Source organism: Lycorma delicatula, chromosome 12, assembly GCF_047948215.1.
Source record: "Lycorma delicatula isolate Av1 chromosome 12, ASM4794821v1, whole genome shotgun sequence".
In the NCBI taxonomy this organism is placed as follows: domain Eukaryota; kingdom Metazoa; phylum Arthropoda; class Insecta; order Hemiptera; family Fulgoridae; genus Lycorma; species Lycorma delicatula.
The window spans coordinates 8,985,846-9,011,739 of record NC_134466.1 but is presented as its reverse complement, the minus strand read 5'-3'; the positions used below and the strand labels follow the sequence as shown (position 1 = coordinate 9,011,739).

The following is a 25,894-nucleotide window of genomic DNA, read 5'->3' as shown; positions in this document are numbered from 1 at the left end:
ACAGTAATGTTCCAGCTCACACTTCACTATTAACTTGCGATTACTTAGCTAAAAGTAATACCATATTGATGCCACACCTTCATATTCTCCAGACATGACATCCCGCAGTATTTTCTTGTTTCCATTATTTTCAAATATTAATATAAGTGGAATATAAATATTCCATACTTTCAAATGCAGAAAAGACATAAATTAGTAAAGTAAAATTAAATACCAATCTCCATGGCAGAGCGGTAGCAGTTTAGTTTTTTATATGTTCATCCTAGGTTCCAATCTCGGTCAGGTATGGAATTTTTTATATAGTAAAAAATGTCTATTCCATATTCTTACACACAAACTTAAAACTTATGTAACCTATAACTTATTCTTCAGTTAGCTTAGAGTTCAAGTAAACAAACTGCGCTTATTGAGTCACAAGCATTCGACTCACAAGCATCTCCTGTAAATCCTGATTCATATAAAAGAAACTAAAAGGACATTAATATTCAATAACCGCGTGCTGTTATATTTTAAATTATTATACATTTTTTAAATTTAAATAAATTATGTCATTTTATTTGAGTTATTTTAAGAGTTATGAAATCGTCAATTGTCTACAAACATTAAAATTTCACTAATATCTTAGATTAAATTTCTATGACAATAAACCAATAATAAATTCAATTCAGTTTTTGTCATCTGATTGCAAGAAATCCATAGTGCTGTCAGTATTAAGAGATACAGTGGGACACTCAATTTTGTTTTCTATTATATTATCCAATTCCCAATTGATCTGCAGGGTTTTGTTTTTTTTAGGAAACCATTATTTATTAGTAGATTGTACACTGAAGCAGTACAACTTTCACTTAAGTTAACAGTTCATTACCGACATCTGAAATCAACCCATTGGATTATTTTGTAATTCGCTGTTGTAACCGTTTAAAAATGATGTGTTTTTACGCACAACTTAAGGGCTTTTTTGTGTTTTTTTTTCAGAGGGGACATTAGAAATCTCGCACTATTATCAGTTGAACCAGTATCAGACATGGTGTCGAAATAATGATACAACTCAAACCATACAGACATAAATCTAGGAATACACTATACTCAAATCCCAGTAAACTTAAAAAAATTGCATTATATTAACTTTAAATAACATTAGAGCAAATAAATAACAGAAACACAAAAATTTAAACACGAGAACAAAAGAGCAATCATATGAAAAGATCAAGGGTTTTAATAGAACTGAGAAAGCATAATGTTGTATAAACTTTTAGTTACACAGACTACTATATAACAAATTAATTATACGGTGACTGCATATATGAGTAATGATTATAGTTATGTACATAAATATGGCCGTGTTGTGAATCGGTACTGATGCAAGGGATGTGATTCAGCAGAATCATGGCAAAGTCACTCATACAAAGGCAACAATTGTTTATTCTTCATTCTATAAGCTAAATAAATACAGTATAAATTAATCAACCGCTAAAATAAATCACACTTACTTGTAAGAAAATACACCAGTGAAAAGAGCAATAAAAATATTAGTTGATAAATAAAACCTAAACATGTCGATTAAATTAGAAAAATAATATATTTAATTTAAATTATTCATATTATACCGTAATTTCAAATTATGGTGCAGTAGTTCCATTACCTGAAAACAGCTTGAAAGAACAATAGAATAGTATATTTTATATCAGTTATTGAGTCGGTAAACATACCTCTATGTAATTTTAAAGTAAGTTTTTGATTAAATTATTTATATATATATATATATAAATAAAATTTAGCAAATGCTCCTCCTACCTCAAAACATCATTTTTTATGAGACGCTCTTGAAAAAGCTCCCTAACTCTTGAGGAGAAACTCAAAATTTTAAATGACACATTCAGTTAAAGAACATTAAATAATAAAAAATTTGATTTAAAAAGCTTAAAGCTACAACTCTAACCAAAATGGCAGCCATTTAATGTTTTTTTATTTTATATTTAGTTTCAAAAGTAGTCTACATTGCCTAAGTAGTGACATTATACCAAAAAAAAATAGATTGTTTTGAGGTAGAAGGATTTACTAGATTATATTTTTTACTTTTACATTATTAAGTTGTTATTTTCAGGTATTATAGATCGCTTTTGAAATTAATTTGAAAAACTTTAAATAATGACTACCATTCTGGTTAGGGCTGGTGTACCATGAAGTTTTTTATGTCAAAATTTTTGTTTTTAAATATCTTAAAATGATGTGTCACCGTCTTTTCCATTTAAAATTTTTGAATTGCTCTCCCATTTTTGAAATGTAGTAGCCTCAATAAAAAAAAAATAGATTGTTTTGAGATAGGAGCATTTGATATTATTATTGTAAGTTTTAACTAAAAAAATGATTTAAGGAGGCTACTTTAGAAAGACTTTTACTGTATTTTTTTACAGGCTTGTTGTCGTCCAGGTAGTACAATGACAAAAACTACATCTCGAAGTTCTGTTTCAAGTACAACTGGTATTATTGGAGGTTCTGTTAGCGGTACTGAATCTCAGGATGAAGAACGTCCTGGTCTTCCTGATTTACCAGCAACAAGCACTAGCCCTCAACCGCGTCGAGATTCTCAAGGTAATAAACCACGACGTTATAGTTTACAACCACAACGAAATATTAATTATTAAATCTGATTTAACTTTTTAATTATATTTTTTCAGATTCAGTTTTAATTATTTTTTAATTTTATTGTTACGTCATATAACAAATTAAAAGTTTTTGTGTTTCACGTAATGTTCCCATCATTATTATAATTTTTATGGAAAATTTTAATTCTTTTTTATGCTCCCCTACTATTTAATGTTAGAGAAAACATGTTAAATAAATATTTTATTGTTTTTTATTTTTAACTATATTTGTTTTATATGTTGATGTAAAACATTTAATATTGTGTATGACTTTCCTGTCAAAACTAATTTCAATCTGTATCTTTCAGTAAAAATAGACTTTTAGCAAGTAACTAATTCGAGGCAGAATGAAATTTTTGGAAAATTTTTTTGGCATCTAATTTAAGAAACTAAAGTGTTTGTTTAAGTTCCAGACAGGGTTGGTTTTTTTTTTATTAATGGTTGAAGGATCAAAAATTCATTTTTATGGATAACTCAAAAACTCTATAAATCCTAGGTATTCAATTTTTTTGTGTGAAAAGTAGATCAAATTCCTAACAAAGCAGTTTTTGGAGTAACTTTCTACAGCCAAAGTTGGTCAAGTATTAAAATTTCCCTTTAAAACACTATCCATTTTTTAACCCTTTTGAAAAGGTCACATTTTCACAAATAGATTTTTAACAAAGCCTCTGAGAAAATAAAAGTTATAAGGTTTCTCCCTATAATTTAGATTCTTTCTTAACCTAACTCTTAGAGATAACTCTAGAGTTAGGGAAATAACTCTTGAGATAACTCTAGAGTTAGGGAAATAACTCTTGAGATAACTCAAGAGTTAGGGAAGAAAGAATCTAAAGAGTTAGGTTATCTAAGATTTATCTCTTTCTTAACTTCCTATCTTTAACAGTTACTGGGATATAGTATTTTAAAAGGTTTTTAAGGCTTGAAAGTAGTAATAATATTGTTTTCTTCTCTTCTTCATTACCGGGATTCTTCCATCATTTCTTCAGTTTCCCTACAGCTCTTTTTCCTACAGTTTGATAAGCTAAGGTAGCTGCTACTATCCTCTCTCATGCCATCTTAGTCAAGCGGCTGGACCACCTTTGTCTACTTTGTTTTATTCTGTCATATAAAGGTTGTACTGAAAGCTCTCTTCGTATATCCTCATTCCTGATCCTATCCCTTCATACGAACTCGTATGGCACACCACTGCCCAGATATTTAAAATGCTTTACTTGCTCAATTACTATCTTTGTACATCTTGGACACTTCTTTAAAGACCATAATTTTAGTTATCGTTGGTGATATCCTTAAATTATATTGCTTTCCACTTTTTTCGACATAAATACTGCTTTCTGCAATTTGTCTTCGCTTTCCTGTGTCAAACTTTATCATCAGCATACATTATAAAGAATTTATCCAAGTGTTGACCAAGAGCTGTTTTCCAGATTTTACCCGCAATTTCCATGTACAATATCTTATCAACATATATATTAAATAATGTTGGCGATATCAGCAACCCAGTCAAACACCTTTATTTATTGGGATGGCCTCCATTAGAAGGGCACCATCCACATCAACCACAATCATTGTCTCCTCATATAGACCATTCAAAACCTGAATTAAGAGTGGTGGGAATCCTCTCACTTCAAATCTAAAGTTTACTATTTTGGAAATGGAAACCACCTATCAAAAAAATTGGCTTATACAGTTATAATTGTAAAAAAATCAAAGGACATAGATTCTGATCTATTTAATGCAGTAGGTTTCATTAAGTATAAAGATCTTATTCAAAGGTAATTTACAATTACAAGTACCTTTTTGTTGGATGAAATACGGTAATTTTTTTTTTTTCAGTTTAAAAGTTCTGTAAGTTTTTCTATTTTATCATGAAGAGATGGTTTAAAATTAAAATTAAAAAAAAAAATATTTTATCAGTTTGATATTTTAAAAATTTCTTTGTAAAATCAATATTTATTTGACTTATTAAAAAGGATTAAAATATCTTGATTTTCCCAAAATGTCAAAAATTGAAAACCAGTTCCCTAATCTCTTTTGTATATATGGCAATATAAAGTATAATCAATACGCTTCAAAAGAACCCATCAGATTGTTCTAGTGGTGAACTCTTTATCATAGATCAGCTGATTTTGAAATCAAGAGTTGTAAGGTTCAAATCCTAGTAAAGGCAGTTACTTTTATGTTGATTTGAATAGTAGATCGTGGATACCAGTGTTCTTTGGTGGTTGGGTTTAATTAACCACATATCTCAGGAGAAGATTTAAAAACTTGGTAATATTTCAAATGACCTCAAGTCACTTTAAAAATAGTTTTGTATGGGAATTGATCTATTTAGCAGAAAAATTACTTAAATAACCAAGGATTTATTGTTTTTGAGTTATTAAAAAAAACACCTCTACAACTACGATTCTTTAGTTTCTTAAATTACAAGCCAAAAGAAACATTAATGTTTGGAAAAATTCTGTTAATTAATTAAATCTTTATACCACAACTTTATACTACTTTTACTTTACTACATGTAGTTAATGAATTTGCTGGAAATTGGGAGTCTGTTTTTATATATAGTACTTTAATTTTATTTGTATATTTGTCAGAGAATTATATAAATCTATATTATATTTCTCAGTTTCTTATACTTTATTAAAGAAGTAATCGACCGATTGAATCTAAATAATATATTTTTAATAAATGATTAAATAGTAAATGAATGTCTTATAATTTAAAAAAGAGTCTTATAATTTAAAAATTTGAAATCAGTTTTTTCTCAGTTTCAAATGTATTATAAAGATTGTATGATTGTATTATTTTTTAATAGTCTTACTAGAAAACAGTTGTTGACAGCAGTAGTATCTAAAGTGAAGACAGTTAACATAATTGCCCATCTTTGTAATAGGCACTTTGAAGAACAATTAAGACCATTCATCTATTGGATATTGAGCGTTACAGATTATGTAATTTCTCAGTTGGAATATAACAGAAAAGGTGAGCTAACTCAAGGGTAGCAGAATGGTGACTGATTATAGCAAAGATTATTGTTATAAAAGTTGGTAAAACTGTTGAGGGGCATTGGACTACGAACATTGTTTGGAGGGAAGGAAATGTGGAAGAGGTATATATTACGGCTAACTTGGAGTTTACATCGTTAATGATGATAAAGTAAAGATTATTAATAACAGATCCCAAAAAGCAGAGTCTGTCTTTTGATAATTTTAATTCAGATAATTTGGGTTAACAAGAGATCTAATAAAACAAAGGTACCAAATATACTAATTAGTATTGCTATCTAGCCAATAGTACTAGACATCAGAATTATATAACTAGTGCTGATATGAAATATTTGAAAAGAATAATCGGGAAGATGTGAAGAGATGACAAGAAATATAGTAGTCAGAAGGGTACTTGGAAAGACTCCCTCCATTAATTGATATTTCTAAAATAAAAGAGCTGAAATAATTTGGGCATGTGTATATATAAATGAAGAATGGCTATGTAATGAAGGTAATTAAATGAGACACCTGTGAAAAATAAAAGTAGGGAAAGACCAGATCACATCTGAGAGAATATTGCAGATGGCCGTCGGAAGAGCTTGGTTGGAGACTATTAATTAATTATAAGTATAGAGAATAGTTGGAAAATCCAATGACTAGTTGTACATAAGGAGCGGATAAAGAATATTAAGTAATTCCCTAGCTGTGCCACTATAATTTTTATTTTTAACATTCCATATATTTCTATTTATGAAAATATATTATTATAATACAAGAAAAAGCAATTTGAGCTCAGAAATATTTTAAAAAAAGTTAAGTCTAGGATAACTGCTATTAATTTTGGCCTGCAGTCAACATTTCAATACATATTTATTACAACAAATTTTTATTATAGTTAATACATTTTTTGAACATATTCAATTTTCCAAATTTCTAAAATTTGGAAGTAGTATAAAAAGTTTAATGAAGGTGATTTTACACTTAAATTATTTTTTATGGTTAAAAAGTTTTAATTAAAACAAATTTTCTATATTTTTAAATTTTTGTATAAGAAATTCTGCTGAGATTATTTTCATTTTCCTAAGAAAAGAAGCTTAATTTAAAAAAAAAATAATTATGACAAATTGTAGGATATATTTATAAAAAAAGTGTATCACAAAGTTCTCCCAAGGCTTTCAGAACCTATTCTACTTGTGAAAATAATAAAAAAAGTTCATATAAACATATGTAAGAAAATGCTTTGTTTGTGAGTTACAGCTAATAAAAGATTTTCTTAGATTTCTGTAATTCTGGTGAAATGAGGCGTAATAAAATTTGTAGGACATTAAGGGGCATTAGTGACATCTTATGGTTTTTGACCTGAAAATTGGATAAAATAGGTCCCAGAACCGTATCTGCAGTACTTTTTAGAAATCTGAGGTGAAAACCAATAAATTGGAGATAATTTATTGCTTTTTATGTTTGACATACAATAACTTTGTTAAACGGGTAATAAATACAAAAAAAACTTTAAATAAAACTTGTAGAGAATTTAATTCTGAACAAAATAGTATAAGTTGAATAAAACAAAGAAAAATTCTAATTTTATTTAGAAACAGTACATTAGACCAAAGTGCATTATGTGTACCAGTTTATTAATAAATGTTCAAAAATGAACCCGCCATTTTCACCACATTTCTTAGCGTGCTTCTGAACTGCTTTTGTTGCCCTTTTTAGTTCTTCAGAGCTGTCCTTAAGTTGCTCAGCCTCATTTTTCAGGAAAATGATAATGTTAAGCGAGTAGAAACAACACAACAGAAGTGAGAAGGTGCGCCACCATGCTGAAAGTATACTTTGCATCTTGTCACTTCAAGCTACTGTGGCAATTCTACTTGAAGAAAATGCCAGTAGATCTCAGTATTTAAGCGGCTGGGTAATATAAACAGTCCAAACAGTTGACTGTGAAGGTCACACCATACGTTGATGCTTAATTGGTATATGTTGATGCTTAATCGGTGTTGAAAATTCCCTTCCAATGTTTCATGAAGATTTACTTTTACCCATGTATGCCCATTGAGTTAGTTGTTGACGCCATCTCATGAAATTTGCCTCGTCGGTAAACAAAACATACTTGTACAGTTGTCACTTTGTATTCCACCATCTGCAGAACTCCAAGTGAAGCAGACCATTTCCTGGGTGTAGATGTTGAACTGGCTGTCTATGATAAGATTGAAACTTGTTTTCTTTAAGTGTCCTCCAAACCATCTAATGCAAAACTCCAATCGGCTTAGAAAGACATTGTACACTGATGCCTGGACTACACTGACAAGCAATGATAATAATTTCATCCATAACAACGTCGTGTTGGACAGGTAGTTTGTAGCCGGTATGAATACTAGATAGGGAACCTGTTTCCCAAAGATTGCGAAAAATCATGCTAATTGTTTTGGGATCTGGAATCCTGCGATTTGGAAAACGTACCTCATATTCTACTGTAGGAGGATTAGCATTACCATTACACACATTATGGTTAAAACAATAAGATATCACTAATGCCCCTTAATGTCCTAAAAATTTTATTACGCCTCATTTCACCAGAGTTACAGAAATCCAAGAAAATCTTTTATTAGTTGTAAATACTCGTAAGTATGACATTACTTCAATAGCAAACCAATCACGTTTAAATTAAACTTCACTGAAAACCCTTGCAAACAACACCACAGTTCATGTACCTGATATGTTTAATGTACCTTACAGAATGATTTAAACACTAATACGGTATTGCACATTGCTGATCAGCTATTGTTATTTTATTACAGACTTTTAAATAATTTTTCAAAAATTTATTGTACATCTGTCATTAATAAAAAATTATTATCTAAGTAAATTTTATTTATTTATTTTACAATTGTGTAATTCCCATGTTTTTTTTTTTAATTTTTTTAACAGTAAACTTTGATTTTAAAAATTTTCACATCAAAAAAATTTGTTTTGTTTACATTAAATTAATACTTTTCTGAAAATGTAGTAATGTAGTAAATAAAATTTGAATATTTCCAACTTTTCTGTGTTGCATTCAACGCATCTTACACCATTTTGTTCATAATTAAATTCTCAACAAGTTTTGTTTGTTGTATAAGTTTTGTAAGTTTATTACCCGTTTATCAAAGTTATTATATGTCAAACATTAAAAATAGGGTTTATTAACAGAGTTTATTGTTTTCATCCCTGATTTCTCAAAAAATACTGAAATACAATTCTGGAACCTATTTTATTCTTTTTTCAGGTCAAAAACCATAAGAAATCAATAATTCTGCTCCTTAATTAACGTCATCAAAATTTCAGTATGACCTCATTTCTTTTACTAACCATAAATCATAAACCATGCATTTTGGGATATATGTTATTTGGTTCTTCTCCTTATTTTCACGAGTAGAAAAGATTATAAAAGTCTCAAGAGAACTTTATGATAGACCTGTTTATAGAGTGTCTCATAAAGAAACAGAAAGAATTTCAAAACATATTCTACAAGTGAAAAGAAAGAAAAAATCTTGTATAGATATGGATTCCACAAACACTTCGTTTTTGAGTTGGAGCTTGCAAAAAAATTTCTTTGATTTCTGCACCAATGGCAAAATAAAGCAATTTAAACTTAAATTGAGTAGTAAATTAATGGTTTCATATGGTTTTTGATTTAAAAAGAAATGAATAGAACAGTTGAAAAAATGTAACTTCAATAATTTATGAGAAAATTGTTGTTAAACTAAATTTTTTTAAGGCTTTAAGTACAATAAGTTCATTAAATATTGCTAGTAAACAAATAAAATTTGTAGATAATTTATTTTGTAGAAAAAGGTTTATTAACTGAACATGAAGAAGACTTTAAGAAATTTGATTATTATTAAAAATTAAATATATTGATACATGTTAGAACTTTATTTAAAAAGTTATTGTACTTAATCCTACAAAATTGTATTTTGTGATACCAGTTTTTTGTTTCACAATAATTCTCTCAAATATTACAATAGATATAGTTTTTTATCCATTTTTTAGATCAGAAACCGTAACAAAACCATTAAATTTACCTGTTAATTTAAGTTCTATTGCTTCATTTCATCCTTAGAGCAGAAATCATGGACATTTTCACAAACTTGAAAACAAGGCGTTTCCAGACTCATGTATGAACTTTTTTCTTTATTTTCACTTGTGGAATTTATCCAGAAATTATTTAGGATTGTTCGTGAGAAACAGTATATATATATATATAAAACATGCTGACTATAATATTTTATTTGACTCAATAAAGAGAAAGTAGTACACCATATTTTAATGCACTGTAACTTTTAGCAGTGTGGGCATGAAAAGAGAATGGATGCCTTATTTTGTAACACAAACTTTCTTTAATATTAGTTTTCCAATTTGTGATCAGCTTGCATGCTATTAGCATCAATACAAACCTGTAATCGCAGACACATTTTCACACGATTTTGCACACTGTTCATGTGAAACAGCAGTAAATTCCTTCATGTCCTTTAGATCCTGTAGGGTATTGTCATTGTGGCAATAAATTTTGTCCTTTAAATAGCCCTATAGGAAAAAGTCTAGCGGGGTGAGGTCAGAAAGCAGGCCGGCCATTCAATTACCCTGCGACGTCTGATTCAACGTCCAGGGAATGCTTGGTCCAACCGATTCCGTACTGTTGTGGCATAATGAGGGGGAGCTCCATCCTGCTGCCACCACCGCCGATCAAAGAAGTTTCTCTTGGAATAAAGGGTAAACAGTGTCCCTAATGAGCTTCAGATAATTCTCACCGTTGACGCCAACTTCAAAGAAGAAAGGGCTGATGACTCCTTGGTACATAACACTTCACCAGACCGTGATGCTGGGACTTTTATCGTCATACTCGATTACTGTATTTGGATTCTACATATATCAGTAAACACAATTATGTCTGTTTACACTTCCAGACTGGTGAAATTTGGCTCCATCAATCCACACCAGACTCTGTTACAATTGTAGGTTCTTTTCCGACTTGGTGAGCCACTCTTCAGCAAACTGCAGATGGCAATCAGTAAAAAAAAAACCCTTATGGAACATTGCAATATGAAATGTCTGCTATACATTAAAAGTTAAACTCTTCAGAAAATGCATTTCCACTAGAGGTTATGGTGATTTAAACTGTGGTCTACTACTTATAGGCCACCGATATATGAAAGTTTTTAAAATGAGATTATATATTAATTAATGTATTTTTTTAATATGAAAAAACAAATAGTTATAAGTGTATTTGTATATTGTAAATTATTATGACTAGTTTGACCGATTCCACTAAAACAACTAACACGATAGATATTGATTGATGTTGCTTTAAGAGTTCAAAGTAACTCTAATAATGTATATTTATATTCACACGTACCTAAGATAAAAGAGATTAAAAAAAATATTAGTTATTAGATTTTAAGTGTAATAAATATATATATATATATATATATATATATATATATATATATATATATATATATATATGCAATATTGCACAAAAATAAGTTTACTAATTATTATTATTTTGGAGTCATTTATAAATTATGTCATGGATCTAAGTTTGAAATGGATTCAATGGCAATTTTTTCAAAAATGTGTCAAAAAAGGTTAAAATTTATCTCTTTTAATATTATTTTCCTGGCAGCAGCAATGGCTATAAGGAAAAGTACGGTGATCGGTTAAAGTTTTGGGTATCAGTTTTATTAATCACAATGTTTCATAACCCTCTTTAACCGAAATAAAAAGTTAAAAAAAAAAAATTAGTAGAAAACTTTTCAAAAGAATGTATGTATGTTGGCCTACATTTTGATAAATATCTCTAGACTGTCTGAAATTAAAACTTGAAATATCAATAAAATATTTTTATATATGGAGAAATAACGGCATTAAATTTTAAACTTAATCAAAGAAGGTGAGAGTACAGCCATTTTAAACTTTCACTTTTTGGGGATGGTAATATTTTAAGTACAGAGATAGTAAATACTACATGAATTGTTTACAGTCCTGAAATTTTATATTAGAGGAGAAAAAATAATTAGCATAATTGTTTTAGAAGTTTTTTAAGTACTTTTTTAAAATGAATTATTAAAGTCTCACGAAGCACGGAAATAATATTTGCTACATAAGTTCTAACTTATGTTAAATTAACGAATGAAACGCAATCCTTTCTTTTCTTTACGTTAGAGGAAGGGCTCTGGCAATCCTCCACCCCTGTTGCTTCTGAGCCAATGGCTTTTGCTAGTAGTTCTCTATAGCCCTCATACCTTTTTTAGTACGATACTGCACTTGGCACTGGGCAGAGATGATCCCCCTCAGCCTTCATTAAAACCACGACTCGTATTTGCATATCAGCTGCTGATTCTCTGGCCTCCTCAGGTATTTTTATGCGTGGTTATTGCGTTTGATTTCGCCTTCCTTTCAGACTTTTCTCGATTGTCTTCATTCTTCATCTTCGGCGGTCGTTGATATTTTCGTTCTTCTTTTTTTGCATTCAACTTTACGTTTCGCCGTGTGTGATCCTGTTCACAATTTTTTTTAGGGCTTATCCTGTTTTTAACTAACTAGTTATTTCTACACGTCCTGTTATTTCCTTTCTAACCTACTTCTTTCTACTTGTCTATATTTTATATCATCTGCCTAACGTAAGAGATTTCTTCTTTAATTGCCTGCCCGAGTTTATAACTATCCGTTTAATCGTTTAAGTCTACCTCGTATTTTACATCTAATTCTAACAAAGGGGACCCCGATTCGGAAATCGTTCTTTAAATGGAAATTTTCTCAGATTGTCGTTCCCTCACGCCCTCGGACAATCTTCCTCTGTTATCTATCATATTCTTTATTTATTAGAATTTGCGTAACGAATAACTAAACTTATATCGGATATCCTATATAACTTATATGCAGATATCTTCTAATCCAAACCGTACATTTACGTCCCATAATTGCCGCATGGACTGCCGTCTTTCTTCTTCGAAACCTTCGCAACAAGAAGCACGTATGTTCGACGGTGTCCTCTAATCCACATCGCACACGGTTCAGACTCGCCACCGATCCAAACCCGCGCTGAGCTTACTATTGAAATCCCCATGTCCAGTCAGCGTCGTGTATTAGTCTACCGTGAACTGTGGGCCGCTTTTTCCTACATCTTTTTGTTACATCTGGGAAAATCGATTACGTGTACCGATCCTTCCTTGAGTTATCCCATCTGGTTTGCCGTTCATCTTATCCTTTTTCGATGATTCCATTTTCCCTTCGTCAGAGTATCTTCTCATCCTTACACGCTCATATTTTCTTTCGTTCTCTTGCTGTTATATCAGTCGGCTTCACACCATCCACCACACGTACCCCGCATCACCTGAAATTGTTCAGGTTTGTTATGACGATCTATAGAATCGATCGTTGTACACTCAACAGGATTTTCCTGAAGCGTATCAACTCCGTTGTTTGTGCCCAGATCGACGCTCCGTACAACATGATTCCTTCCGCCAAGCCTCAATATACAATTGTCAGCGTCTGGAAATCAAGTCCCCGCTTGTAGTTAACTACTCGCCGGGTTTTTTTGAACGCATCGAAAGCTCTTCCGCGGACCTGTTTCACGTGCTCCTTGTACTCTCTCTTCTCGTCCGTTTCCATTCCTAAGCGTCTGGGTTTTGGCATATCTTATATTTCTCCCCCAATCTTCACCAACGGCTTTCTTTGCATCGTACCCTTCATCATCATCGTCGTAGTCTTCTCAGCACTGAAACTTATCTCGTGCTGTACACTCGATCTCTTCAATATCTCAATCGCTTTCCCGGCTCGTTCTTCTAATTTGTTCCGCAAATCGGCCACAGCGAGCCGGGCATCGCCCGCGTAGGCTCTTAATTTACGTCCTTCCGACAACCGTAGTCACAGGAAAGAGTTGAATTCTACGATCTACAAAAGTGGACCCACGACGCTTCCTTAGGACACCCTTTACGCAAATGTTTCTTCCATTCGGCCGAACCATGCCTCAGTACCCCTCACCCCGTAGAGGAAGACACCCTCCATGTGACGGTTACGGTTGCCACGCCACAACTCCGTTCCTAGCCCTGATGGACTATACTGGAGGTCATCTTCAAAACCTCGGCAAAAGGCAACTCTCAGCCTTGATCTTGCCTCAGTCAGAATGCCACATGTGACATTCCTATCGGTGTATTACTACCTAAAGAACACGTTGAAAACAAAACACATCTTGTCATAGTCTTGAACAAGACTAATCTGATAACCGAAGGAACGTTTCTACTCCCCAATGTCGGTATATAAGTTCAACACGCAACTTCGTTGAACTAAACGAAAACAAAACTAATAACTAAACAAAAAAAAACATAAAACAAAAAATATTAACAAATCAGAAAAACATAAAACAACAAAAACTTAGATCCTAAAACACCGTAAACCCAGGCGGAACCCTAGGCCCCTTCCGCAATTCTCTCCTTTTCCAAGTAGACAATAAAGTTTTCCACAATTGTGATTCGGCCTGGTTCCTCCAATTCGCACCGAGATCAAACGTCGACCCGATAATATCGAGCCAACAAATAGTCTCCGTGCGTATTTACTCGTACTTTTCTCAGTCATATAGCGCATGGAAAGCGTGAGTCAACTGGTATGGACGCATACCAGAATCTCAGACCGAATCGTTGCAACAATTTGTCCCTGAAGGCGCCATGCCTAGAAAGAAATTGCGTCACATACTTGTTCAGGATCACCCAAAAAGCGACCCGCAAACTGGCATCTGAAAAGAGATCGTGTGTGTAGCCTCCCCACCTTCCGGCTGTAAGTCCGGTATGACAGGTCGGCCCGCCGGTTCCGGATCTTTTCTCCTTCACCCTTTGCCTCAAACCCCCGGTGATGGAATTGACCCCAGCTACGCTGTTCCCAGGAACCATCATCAGGACCCGGGACTATCTTTTCGGTTTTTTAACATTTCTTTTTTGTTGTATTTAACTTCCGCCGCTGTAATAGCTCCCTGCCCCTTATGTAGCTCTTGGTAGGGGGAGCCCGGCCCGGCTACGCCGTTCTTGGGACCCATACGTCGGACCAGAGCGATCGTCACTTTCCATTCCAGATTGCAGGTATCTATGTAGTTTATCGTCGTGTCTCCCTTCGAATTGACGCTCCTCACGTTCTCAGTCAGGTATTCCCTAACGCCTCTGCGGACCAGAGTCTATAATCCTCCCCCTTTGTCGCAATGATGTGGATAACTAGGCCTTCAACTTATCTCCACTGTTGGGGGTCGGCTACCATACAGGCGACTTTATTCTCTGGCGTCAGAGTTAGTAGACAGCTATCCCTTCGCACATCCGACCATTTAGGACATCGGAAAAACGTGTTTTTCGGGGAATCCCATTCCCCGCAGTATATACACTCACCAACCGGCCGCCTGTTAAAGCAGTGCCAAATTCTCCGTGTCCTGATAACATTTGGGTCACGTGATAGTAAGTCTTCCTGTGTCTACGCTTGAGCCATATGTTCAAATCTGGTATTAATGCGTGTGTCCACATTCCCTTCGTAGTAACAGACCAGCTTTCTTGCCATTCCTGACAGAGGAGTTGACTGGCTGTGTTCTTGGCTATCCCTCCGTACACTTGTTTCCTACACAACGCCTGGAGGTATATTGGGGGCATTCTAGTGATTACATTTGCCGCCTCCATGGAGATGGTTCTATACCCTAAGATCACCTTCAAGGCCACTCGATGCTGTAGTGCCTCCAGCTTCTTCACGTTCTGTTTTATATTCAACGCCGCAAACAATTTCGGCACTGCATACAGTATAATGGCCCTGACTGCTAACATTTTTAGTTTGTCTGGCGTTTCTCCCACTACCACCCCATTTGGTCGCCCTAAAGCATAAGACCGAATATATGCACCACAAACGGCTATTGTTCCTTAAAACGGTTTAGCGACCAATATCCATACTTCCCCGGGTTCGTACGCCTATTTCGCCAGACTTGAATTGCCTGCTTGTCACCTGACAGCAACTAAGATTGTGTGTTTTTCAAATTCCCCTAGTAGCCAGCTTTTTGAGAGATGTAACATCGTACTATTGCAGTAACAGCAATTTTCTAACTGTTGCACATTCTTGATTAAGCTAAACACTACTACACTTTGCATTCTGCATTCTTATGCTCAAAAAATTACAGATTTTTTACAAGATCACACAGTTACCACAGTACAGCTAATACGAGTATGCATGTCCCCTTACTTCAGGCAGTATCGACGAGTTATACCAGCGACACACTGCACACCAGGATCTCCCAGATATGCAGGTCCACTTACTGACATAACCTGGACCCTGAAACCTACAACCAAGGTCCCCCAGGATGGATGTTTAACACAATTACACACTACCATTTACACCATAATGTTTATGGGAATCGCCCAGCTTAAACAAAACCGCATCTGCCCCAGAGGAGGAACAAACAGTAGTGTTGAGCTCTCAGCTACTAAAACCCCGCTCTGTTAATACAGTGTGCCCCAATACCGTCCCACAACATTACTCAGGGGTATGCTGCACTTGCCACAGGACTTCAGACTAGCTCAGGGAACCCTAGATATCTCAACATAATCCAAGAAGGGAATACAGCCATAAAATAATCTTTTATATTTTTATTAATATCTCTAAAGCGACTTTACCATTAAATTAAACAAAATATTTCTGCGCATAAACTCTTAATTATATTCAGGTTTTGGTGTTTTTCAAATAAAAATTTGTCAAAGATAAAACCAAGAAGTTATGCAACCCTCTGCTGGCTTTATTTTCTGATTATAATTGGCTGTTAGGATTATTTGAGTGCAACAGCAATAACTAAATATATAAATTATACAATATTTTTAACGGTTGCTTTATTATAGATTTATTTATAAAGTAATAATTAATTTTCAGATGACAGATTTTAAAAGAGATTTAGTACGATGAAATTCATAACATTACATGTATCATGCCATTACATAACTTTTAAAAAATAAGTTTGCCTCTTCATATTAATACAAAAAATATTTTTAATTTATTATATAGAGTATTCAAAAAGTGACACAACCATATGGAAAAATGAGTAAGTTACAATACTTGTTGGAAGTGGCCTCCGATGTGTGATTGACATAATTGAATAAAACGTTGCATGCTCTTAAACACATGTAATGTATGTTGAGGAATTACAGCAACACATCATTCAATTTCATTCTGCATTTCAGGATTTGTGTGAGGATGAGTTTTGTAAGCAGCATCCTTAGGGTATCCATACAAGAAAACATCTGTAGGGGATAAAATCAGGAGACCGAGGGAGCCACAACTCCTTCAAAATCACTTTTCCATGAAAACACAGATCCAAGAAAGTCATATTGTTGTTGACTGTATAAGCCATAACATCGTCCTGGTGAGACTACATGTACTGCAGCCGATCTGCAGTTATAGTATTTACAGATTGTTGCACCATCTGTATGTAGTGCTCACTGTTCACTGTGCCATGAAAGTACGTCATGAAGATTTGTCTACATAATATTGCACACCAAACACTTTTTGCCCGTCCAGAAGAGACTCGTGCAGCTGATATTCCTTACACCAAATGTGTGAATTCTGTGCATTCACGTATCCATCAAGATAATGGTATGTGGCATTACAGATGATATGAACCACTGGCATAAATCTACACATTTTCCAGTGTCTGCAGGTAACAAATCATGTATCTTTAAACAATGTTATGCATCTTTATACACTTGTGCAATGCCGTGTGGGCACTGCCAACAGAGAGACCAGACTGGCTAGATAGGCATCGCACAGACTTCTTGGGACTAACAGAATATGCAACTTGCATGTGACCAACTATTTCTGTGTTAGCACATTCTAGTGTTGCCACAATCCCTGTCTCTTGGAACTTCTTGTACACCCGCTTGAGGAGGACCTGTTTGGTGCGTCTCACCATACTTATCTGTGAAGGCACTCTGGGTCTGGACATAACTGGCACATTTAATGTTTGAGAGATAATGAATATAATCTGCTGCTTTGTATACCCCATTTTTCCTCTGTTAAACCTGCAACAAAAGAAGAAAACATTCTTCCATATGGTGCGTCACTTTTTGAACTCCTGTTATATCCTTTTCTGACATAATAATTCATAATTTAGATCAATAGGGGGATTAAAAGAGTTTGATACACATGTATTAAATTAACTATTTTATGAACAAGAATGTCAATTGCTCATTTTATGAAATTTTTTTTAAGTACGTATATTACAAAATTAAAATAAATATACACTGGTTTTTATGGTTTTGAGAAGTTTATATTATTTAAATTCTGTTATTTAGCAGTGTTAAATTTATTGAATTAAAAGGATCATTTGTTTAATGTATCAGGTACTTTAATCATCAGCAGTTTAATGTAGAGGAATAGTACCATAAGAATAGGTTTTTAACAAGGAATAAATTAGAGGCAAATGAAACTTTGAAATAATGTTTGTTTTAGTATGAAATTTAAGAAATTGAAGACTCCCAAGTGTCAGATTGGGATGGTTTTTTTCTATAAACAACTGAAAAACTATAAATCGTGTATTTTTTGTGCAAGTGGATTAAAATTCTCAACAAAACCTTTTTTTGAACAAGTTTCTGCAACCAAAATTGAATCTCTGAGGTATTAAACCCTTTCAGAAACTCACATTTTCACAAATAATTTTTTAACAAAAACTTGGATCTAAAAATATGATAAATAAAAGTTGTTAGACTTTTAATTCTTTATAATCTGTTTTTTGTATGACTTTTTACATCCAAAACACTGATGAACATCTATGTTGAAACAAACATTTTTAGTAATTTTTACTTCTACTCATTTCATTTTATGGTTGAGGAAGTTTATATGATTGTTATTATTATTAAACTTGACCTGCAGATGGTCTTCAGCTACATAAAAAAATAAATACGTATTTATTTTTTTTTATGTTTAGAATCCTTGGATTCTAAATATGATTTAACATGATCCTGTTCTAAACATCATATAACATGATATAAAATTATTTAATGGTCTGAATAAAAAATGTTCTTATTTAAAAGGATAAAATAAGTTAGTTGTTTTAACAAAAAAGAATAATTGAATTATTACAAGTAAATATTTGAAAATTTAAAACAGGATTGAGGTATAAAAATGTTTTTATAAATATGACATGACATAATCTGTAGATCACCTGTTTTAACAATTAATCTGCGACTTTTTTTTTAAATTAAAATTTTACAAGCAGTAGTTTTTCTTAGAATTGTTAATATTTAGCAATATATATGATTATTTATATAAATAATCATATATTTGTCTTATATCTTATATATATATATAGTTTAATATTAATAAAATTGCAATATTCTATTGATATATTAAATTTTAGATTAAGTTTTACACAGTGTTCCAAAGGGTGTTGGCAAACTTAAGGGACTTAAGTTCAAGTGAAGAATGACCTATCTTCCTTCATTTTTCTCTGTCTGCCATTTTGTGTTTTTTTGTTTTTTTTTTAAATAAAAATTTATACATAAGATCAGATTGGTGTACATGATGTTAACATCATCTACAAAATAAATTTATAAAATGTTAAAAATTTATAAGTTAAAAATTATAAAATGGTACGATTTAAAAATTTAAATCCTTTAATCATTAATATTTTCAAAAATATTAGTTTTAAAAGAAATGTTTTATTAGATAAAATGATAGCCTTTTATGAACAAAATGATACATTATTGGTTCAAATCGGTTGATAAAACTGGATGTAGCTGAAATTGTTAAATTGGATAGTATTATAAGATCTAACAATTTTTTGGCTCTTTAACTTACTAATTATAAAGATATTATTTATTATTTTGAGTTCAGTTAATGAAGGAATTAAAAATAGATGTAAGCAAATTGTCAGACTGCATAATTTTTACGATCCTCTTTTAACAAGTTCTGCCAATATCTCGGTTATTTATCAACCGATTTAATGAAGAGATGTCATTTTGTTTACAATAAAAGGCTTAACATTTTATCTAACAAAATATAATTTAATATAATTAATATTTGTGAAGCTATTAATGATTATAAACTTTAAGTAGGTGCCATTTTATAATTTTATAATTTATTTATTTTGTAGATGTTTCACCCACTGGGTTGGTCTAGTGGTAAACTCGTCATCGCAAATCAGCTGATTTCAAAGTCGAGAGTATGAACATTCAAATCCTAGTAAAGACGGTTACTTTTATACGGATTTGAACACTAGGTTGTGGATATCTTTGGTGGCTGGGTTTCAGTTAACCACACATCTCAGGAACGGTCGACTTGAGACTGTACAAGACTACACTTCATTTACATTCATACATATCATCTTCATTCATCCTCTGAAGTAATATCTTACGACGGTTCCAGAGGCTAAACAGAAAAAGAGAGAGATGTTGTACGTAACATGTACACCAAATCTCGTTAAAATTTCTCTCAATCCATTCTTAAGATATACAATTTATCTTAAAGCAGAGAGAAGAAAAATGAAGCAAGAATGGGCAATTTGTCTGCATGTACTGTTTTTTGTTTATTTTCATGTCCTGAATCAGTCCCTTCAAATTTGGCCAAAATCTACCGGTTCACTCTGTATACATATCCTTGTATGTTAAATGTTAATAATTGGATTATTTTATTTTTAAGTATTATGTATTCATATAAATTAAGTTATGTGAGACAAATTTTTATAATGGTCTGTGTTTTTGCTGGTTTTTATAAATTATTTTATTCTGTTTTATAACTAAAAATAATCAGATCTGTAATAAAATATTTGTCGTATTGTAAAGTAGTTTCATATAAACAGTTAGTATTATTATCCGTGTTTAAACTTTGCTTACAGGTGAACTGTAAGTTCTTTGAAAACTTGCTGGTATTATATTAATATATCATTAATTTATTTAATTGATAATACTTGTGTTTTTTTAAAGATCAAAGTATTTATGTCAAATGTATGTGTAGGTGTATGTATAAGGGAAATCCATAAAATAATGGTAGGTTTTTAAACGGTCATAAACCTTGGAACAAATCATGACATGATTAAGTATATGTTAAAATGTAGAGAAACACCACAAATAAAAATCCATTTTTGATAAGATCTAAAGCCATGGAGGAAAGGTGAGAATTCCATTCTTCTTGTCTCAATTATCGCTGAGGAAACGTTTCATTTACTTGTAAGTAATTCCCCGATTATGCAAGAGAAGCTGCATTTGAATGAATGAATAAATGTTTATTTCCCTTGTACAAAGTATGACATAAAAAAATTACAATTTATAATCAGGAAACATAATACCTGCAAACAATAACCTGTCCACAGGTATGAACCACTTAATATAATATTTCTAAACAGGGAATATAAAAATTAAAACTATTTTTAAAATAAATAGTAGTAACTAAAAGTTCTTACATAAATAAATAAAAGTTCTTATAAACAAAAACTTAATTATTAAAGATTGAGATAAATTAAAATTTAAACTTATTATCTTAGAAAAATAACAAAAGAATAAAACAAAAATTGAACATCATAATACTATAACAAATGAACACCTGCGCATCCATCCATTAAAATTCACATTCTGGATTTAGTAATATCAAGAACATGATGTAAATAATGTTTATATTATACATTTTTATAAATAACACCAATAACTCTTGTCTCATTTGATTGTAAACTACAAATTAATTGTTGGGTTTTCGTGTTTGTGTTCCATAATAGGTGGAATTTAGTGCACCATGTTTAAATAATATGCCTTTGTACTCATTCTGAATCATTAATTGTAGCTTTATCGTGGAAAATAAACTAGTTTAAAAATTCTCCATTATGATCTATCCAGATTGCCTGTAGTGAATTCAAATCATTTAATTTTGTCTATCTACAGTTTAATTTTATGTTATTCCTGAATTTTACAACTGGTAAAGCATAGTTGTTTTTTTAAAACTTCATTAATAGTTGTTTTTGGAACATCTAAAACATTACAGAACACTTCCACCCCATTTTTTTTGGGTCTTACAAATAATTTATTCATGGCTTTAGTGGTCTTGATAGACTCATGATAGATGGTCATGCTGGATATGATCGCTTCAGCAGGTCGCCCATTTCTTTGAGTCGTTTGTTCCTTCGAAAAATGTTTTCATGTGGTTGTTCTTCATTGAACACATGATGGTATTCACGTCTAAAAACTGTATTCGACCTAAACTTAGCAAGCCACAAAACACATTATGTATCGTAATCATGGTAACTAAGAACCTTCATGCAACTACCACTCTTTTAAGTGAAAATTACTCTGTTGTTAGAACTTGTTTTTATCTCAAAAGCTTAGAGAGTTTCTCTCTGTTTTGACATATATTTCATGTCTCGTATCATGCTCGTTCCAAAACTATGATTGATTAAAACCCTACCGTTATCTTATGATCATATTGTATATAAATTAGAATTACTATTATTATTATAATAATGTGTGTAACAGATTGTTATTTACGTAAGAAAATTTTCAGTTTATTTTCTTTTATACAAAAATCCCGTCTTCTAACTGTGATCTTATTTTAATTATTTCAACATACATCAAAAGAATAAAAAGTTATGTTTTTGTAAAAAGACTAAACTATATAATTTGTACTAGGATTCTTGTGCTTCTGAGTGGGATTTGCCTTTTTGGGCTTCATAAATACTAAACATTTTTTTATTCATGAAAATTCAAAATATTACTTTAGAAAATTAAATTTTCCACCTAAAAGTAGATCCACAATTTCATTTAAATAATTATTACTGTATTGCCTTCTGTGGCAGAGTGATATTCATTCATTAAGAAGGTTCTCAGTTTGAATCCTGGTAAGGCTTGGTTAATTTTTAAATACAAAGTCATTTCCCTTAAAGTAACCATAAATTGGCATAAACTTGTTATTATTGTTCCTTTCAGATGAAATAGATAAATTATTGTTTATAAATATAGAGAAATTAGTACACTATACGTAAATATAAATATAAAAATTATATTAATCAAACGATTATAAAAGATTTACTTATGATAAAAAAGATTTTTAAATAAATTGCTTTTTAAGAAATAAAATAAATTTCAAAAACCACCCAAAATTGTAAAACAAAAAATAATAATAATTTTGAATTCGACTTAAATTTTTAAACAAAACCAAATAATATATGTACTCTTAATTTGGTGCTAACTTTACAAAAAAAAAGAAAAGAAAATTTAAATCGAATTGAAAATTTCTCGATCTCCATGCCATAGTAGTAGCATGTCAGCCTTTCATCCAGAAGCCTTGGGTTCAAAATTCAGTCAAGCATGGCGTTTTTCATACACCAGATTTCTTTTTCATATTCCCATGTATAAGCTTTTGCGGTGAAGTAATTCATCAAAATATAAGAAGTTATTGCGTTTTTTACTTTTTAGGACTATTTCATAAGTTAAATGTTTTTATTATTTTTTTTTACAATTCTTTCATTTGATTTTTATTAAAAGTATAGATAAGCATATAAAGAGTTATTATTATAACAACTACGATTTTAGTATAACAGCTGTTCCCAAGAAAAGAAAAAAATCAGAAACCTGTATCTTAAAAAAGTAAGAAAACAATGCAGAGAAATTACTTAAAATAATTTGCTAACTAACATATGTAAACTAACCCGTATAAAATTTGGAAATACTCGTATATCACTTTCTTACTTAATAATAATTAATTTGTTTACCAAAGTTTTACTAATATTTGTTTGAAATTATAGTCTGCAATAAATATTGCAAAAGTTGCTTCTCATTTCGTACTATTTGGCTGTTTCACCACTTAATTCACTATAGGTAGTAAAAAATTCAATTAAAAATCTTCCAAATGGAGATGGCTAATATTTTACACTGAATTTTTAAAGATTCCCTAAGTACAAAAATATCACAGCCAAACTATTTCTGTCGTGACAAGATGGGGCCAGACTGGGGTTAACCGTTACTTCATTAGGAAAATTACAAATTATTTTATACCAGTTTGCATTTTTTAATCTGATTGTTTTAGTCATTTCAAGTACAAACATACCACTGCCAAACTGTTTTAGCGGTGACAGGAGAATCAGACTGGCATAAACTTTTTTGTTGGAAATTTCATTTTATACTAGACCTTGTTATTCTTGGGAATATTTATATTATCTTTATCACTGAACTGTATCTTGTATGAGGTAGAGAGCTGTATCAGATCACCTGATATACCTACAAAGTTATAACATTAACTGTCCTTGTATTAATTTGTTCATATTAATTAGATTGCATTGTATATTATAAACTATAGACATATGTATGTCCATGTCTTTATTCAATTATATTTACTTTTATTACTGGAATTAAAAATAGGTTTTTTATATTTTTTCATGTATACATGATACACTCTTTTTGGTTCTTTTGTGTAATTTTGTATATATTAGTTTAGTAGTTTTCATTTTGTATATTGTAGTTGATGTCATAATTAATGCCTTATCATTATTTATTTTTATTTTATACTTTAGCTGCACATGCATATTATATCACATTTTAATAATTGTTTTTTTCTTATATAAATATTTTTTTAATATATATTTGTATATAGAAGAATGATAAAAACATAATTTAAGCATTTAAAGAGTGGTGGATAATTTAGGTTTTATTTAGTCTGTATATATTTATACTGTGTATAAATATATATATATATTTATATATTATATAGAAAAATATGTATAGTGTTTCATTTTAATCGCCCCAGGAAATTATCTTGTAAACTATGCAAATGTAAAAAATTACCTAAACAAAAGTTTCAGATTGAGGTGGTACACCTTATTGTGGCCTTTGATTTGATGTTGAACTTATGTTTCAGAGTTAATACAATTTTTTTCAAATGAAATGACCTATTTTTGAACCCATCGTTGAAAAGAGCAGAAACTTTTACATTGTAATATGTTGTCGTGCGTAAGACCACCTTGAAGGGAGTGGTCTTACGCACCCCATACACAAGAGTACTTCACAATTTTCTCACATCTTCAGTCGGTCCAATCTTTTAATTTTTCACATAAAATTACATATTATAAATACACAACATTAACAAAATAAAATTTTGATAAATACAGTAAAATAAAATTTGTTAAAACTTTGGATGACATAGTAATATAATATTGACTAAACAAACCACACATACACATATTCATTCTTTTTTTAAATATTTATAATTTTAACTTTTAATTAATATTTTTATTATTTGATGACATATTTTTATATATGGAAATTTTAACTTTAACTTTTAGTTTGATTTTTAATCTTAAATATTAATTTAAAAGGGAAAATTTTTTTTTTAAATTTTAATTCCGTTTTGAGTTGATTTTAAAGTTAATATCCAAAGTTTTAACAACGTTTGTTTTATTGTATTTACCAAGATTTTATTTTATTAATAATGTGTATTAATAATATATAATTTTACGTGAACAATTAAAAGATTGGATCCACTGAAGATACGAGAAAATTGTGAAAGTACTCGTGTGTATCTAATGATATAAAGTGTCATCCTACCTGATTTAATTTTATTCTGTATTTGGTGGATCAAGTTATTGATTCATATTTGTATAACAGTACAGAGGAATATTAGTCTTAAAATTGACTTTTAAAAAACCTTTATACATAAACATTTATATATAAAACCTCCTTAGTTATGCCAAGAAACATGGATAAAAATTTGCTTGCGATTTATCAAGTAGTTTTTTTTCTTTATCCCGAACAAACAAAAATCCTCTTTCTCTTTATGTAATAGTGTATATAATATAATATATATACGTGTGTGTGTGTGTGTGCGTGTGCACGCGCGTCTGTGTGTGTACAACCACATTCAATGACACACTGCTGCACAAAATAAATATCAATAAAAAAATTCTACAACAATTCTTCTATTGAATTTCAATAGCTTAACTGTTGAAATTGGTAACCTGAGTAACTTTCTTTGAAAAAGTGATTCCAAATTTTAATAACATCAGTAATCCATATAATAACATAATTTTTGAATAAAAATTTGGTTTAATTCACAGATTTTTCATGGTTTTTACAGAGCGGGGTGGTGGAAAATAATAAAGATTTGGTAGGATTTTTAATTGAAAATGAGGAATGATGGAACTAATAAATCCATAAGAAAACCTTGTTAACTAGGATTCAGAACTCAGAATTATATATAGATGAATGGGAGAGATATTGCCACTCATTAAGAGTAGTACATATT

General features: G+C 31.1%; 1 protein-coding gene across 1 annotated transcript in view; it reads left to right on the top strand.

Annotated features, from left to right (window-relative positions):
* Syn (synapsin) overlaps positions 1-25,894 on the top strand; it is a 72,023-nt gene that overhangs the window by 27,343 nt on the left and 18,786 nt on the right. The window contains exon 9 of the mRNA XM_075380370.1: positions 2,415-2,592. Coding sequence (XP_075236485.1) covers positions 2,415-2,592 — 178 coding nt within the window. The remainder of the gene's footprint in view (positions 1-2,414; positions 2,593-25,894) is intronic.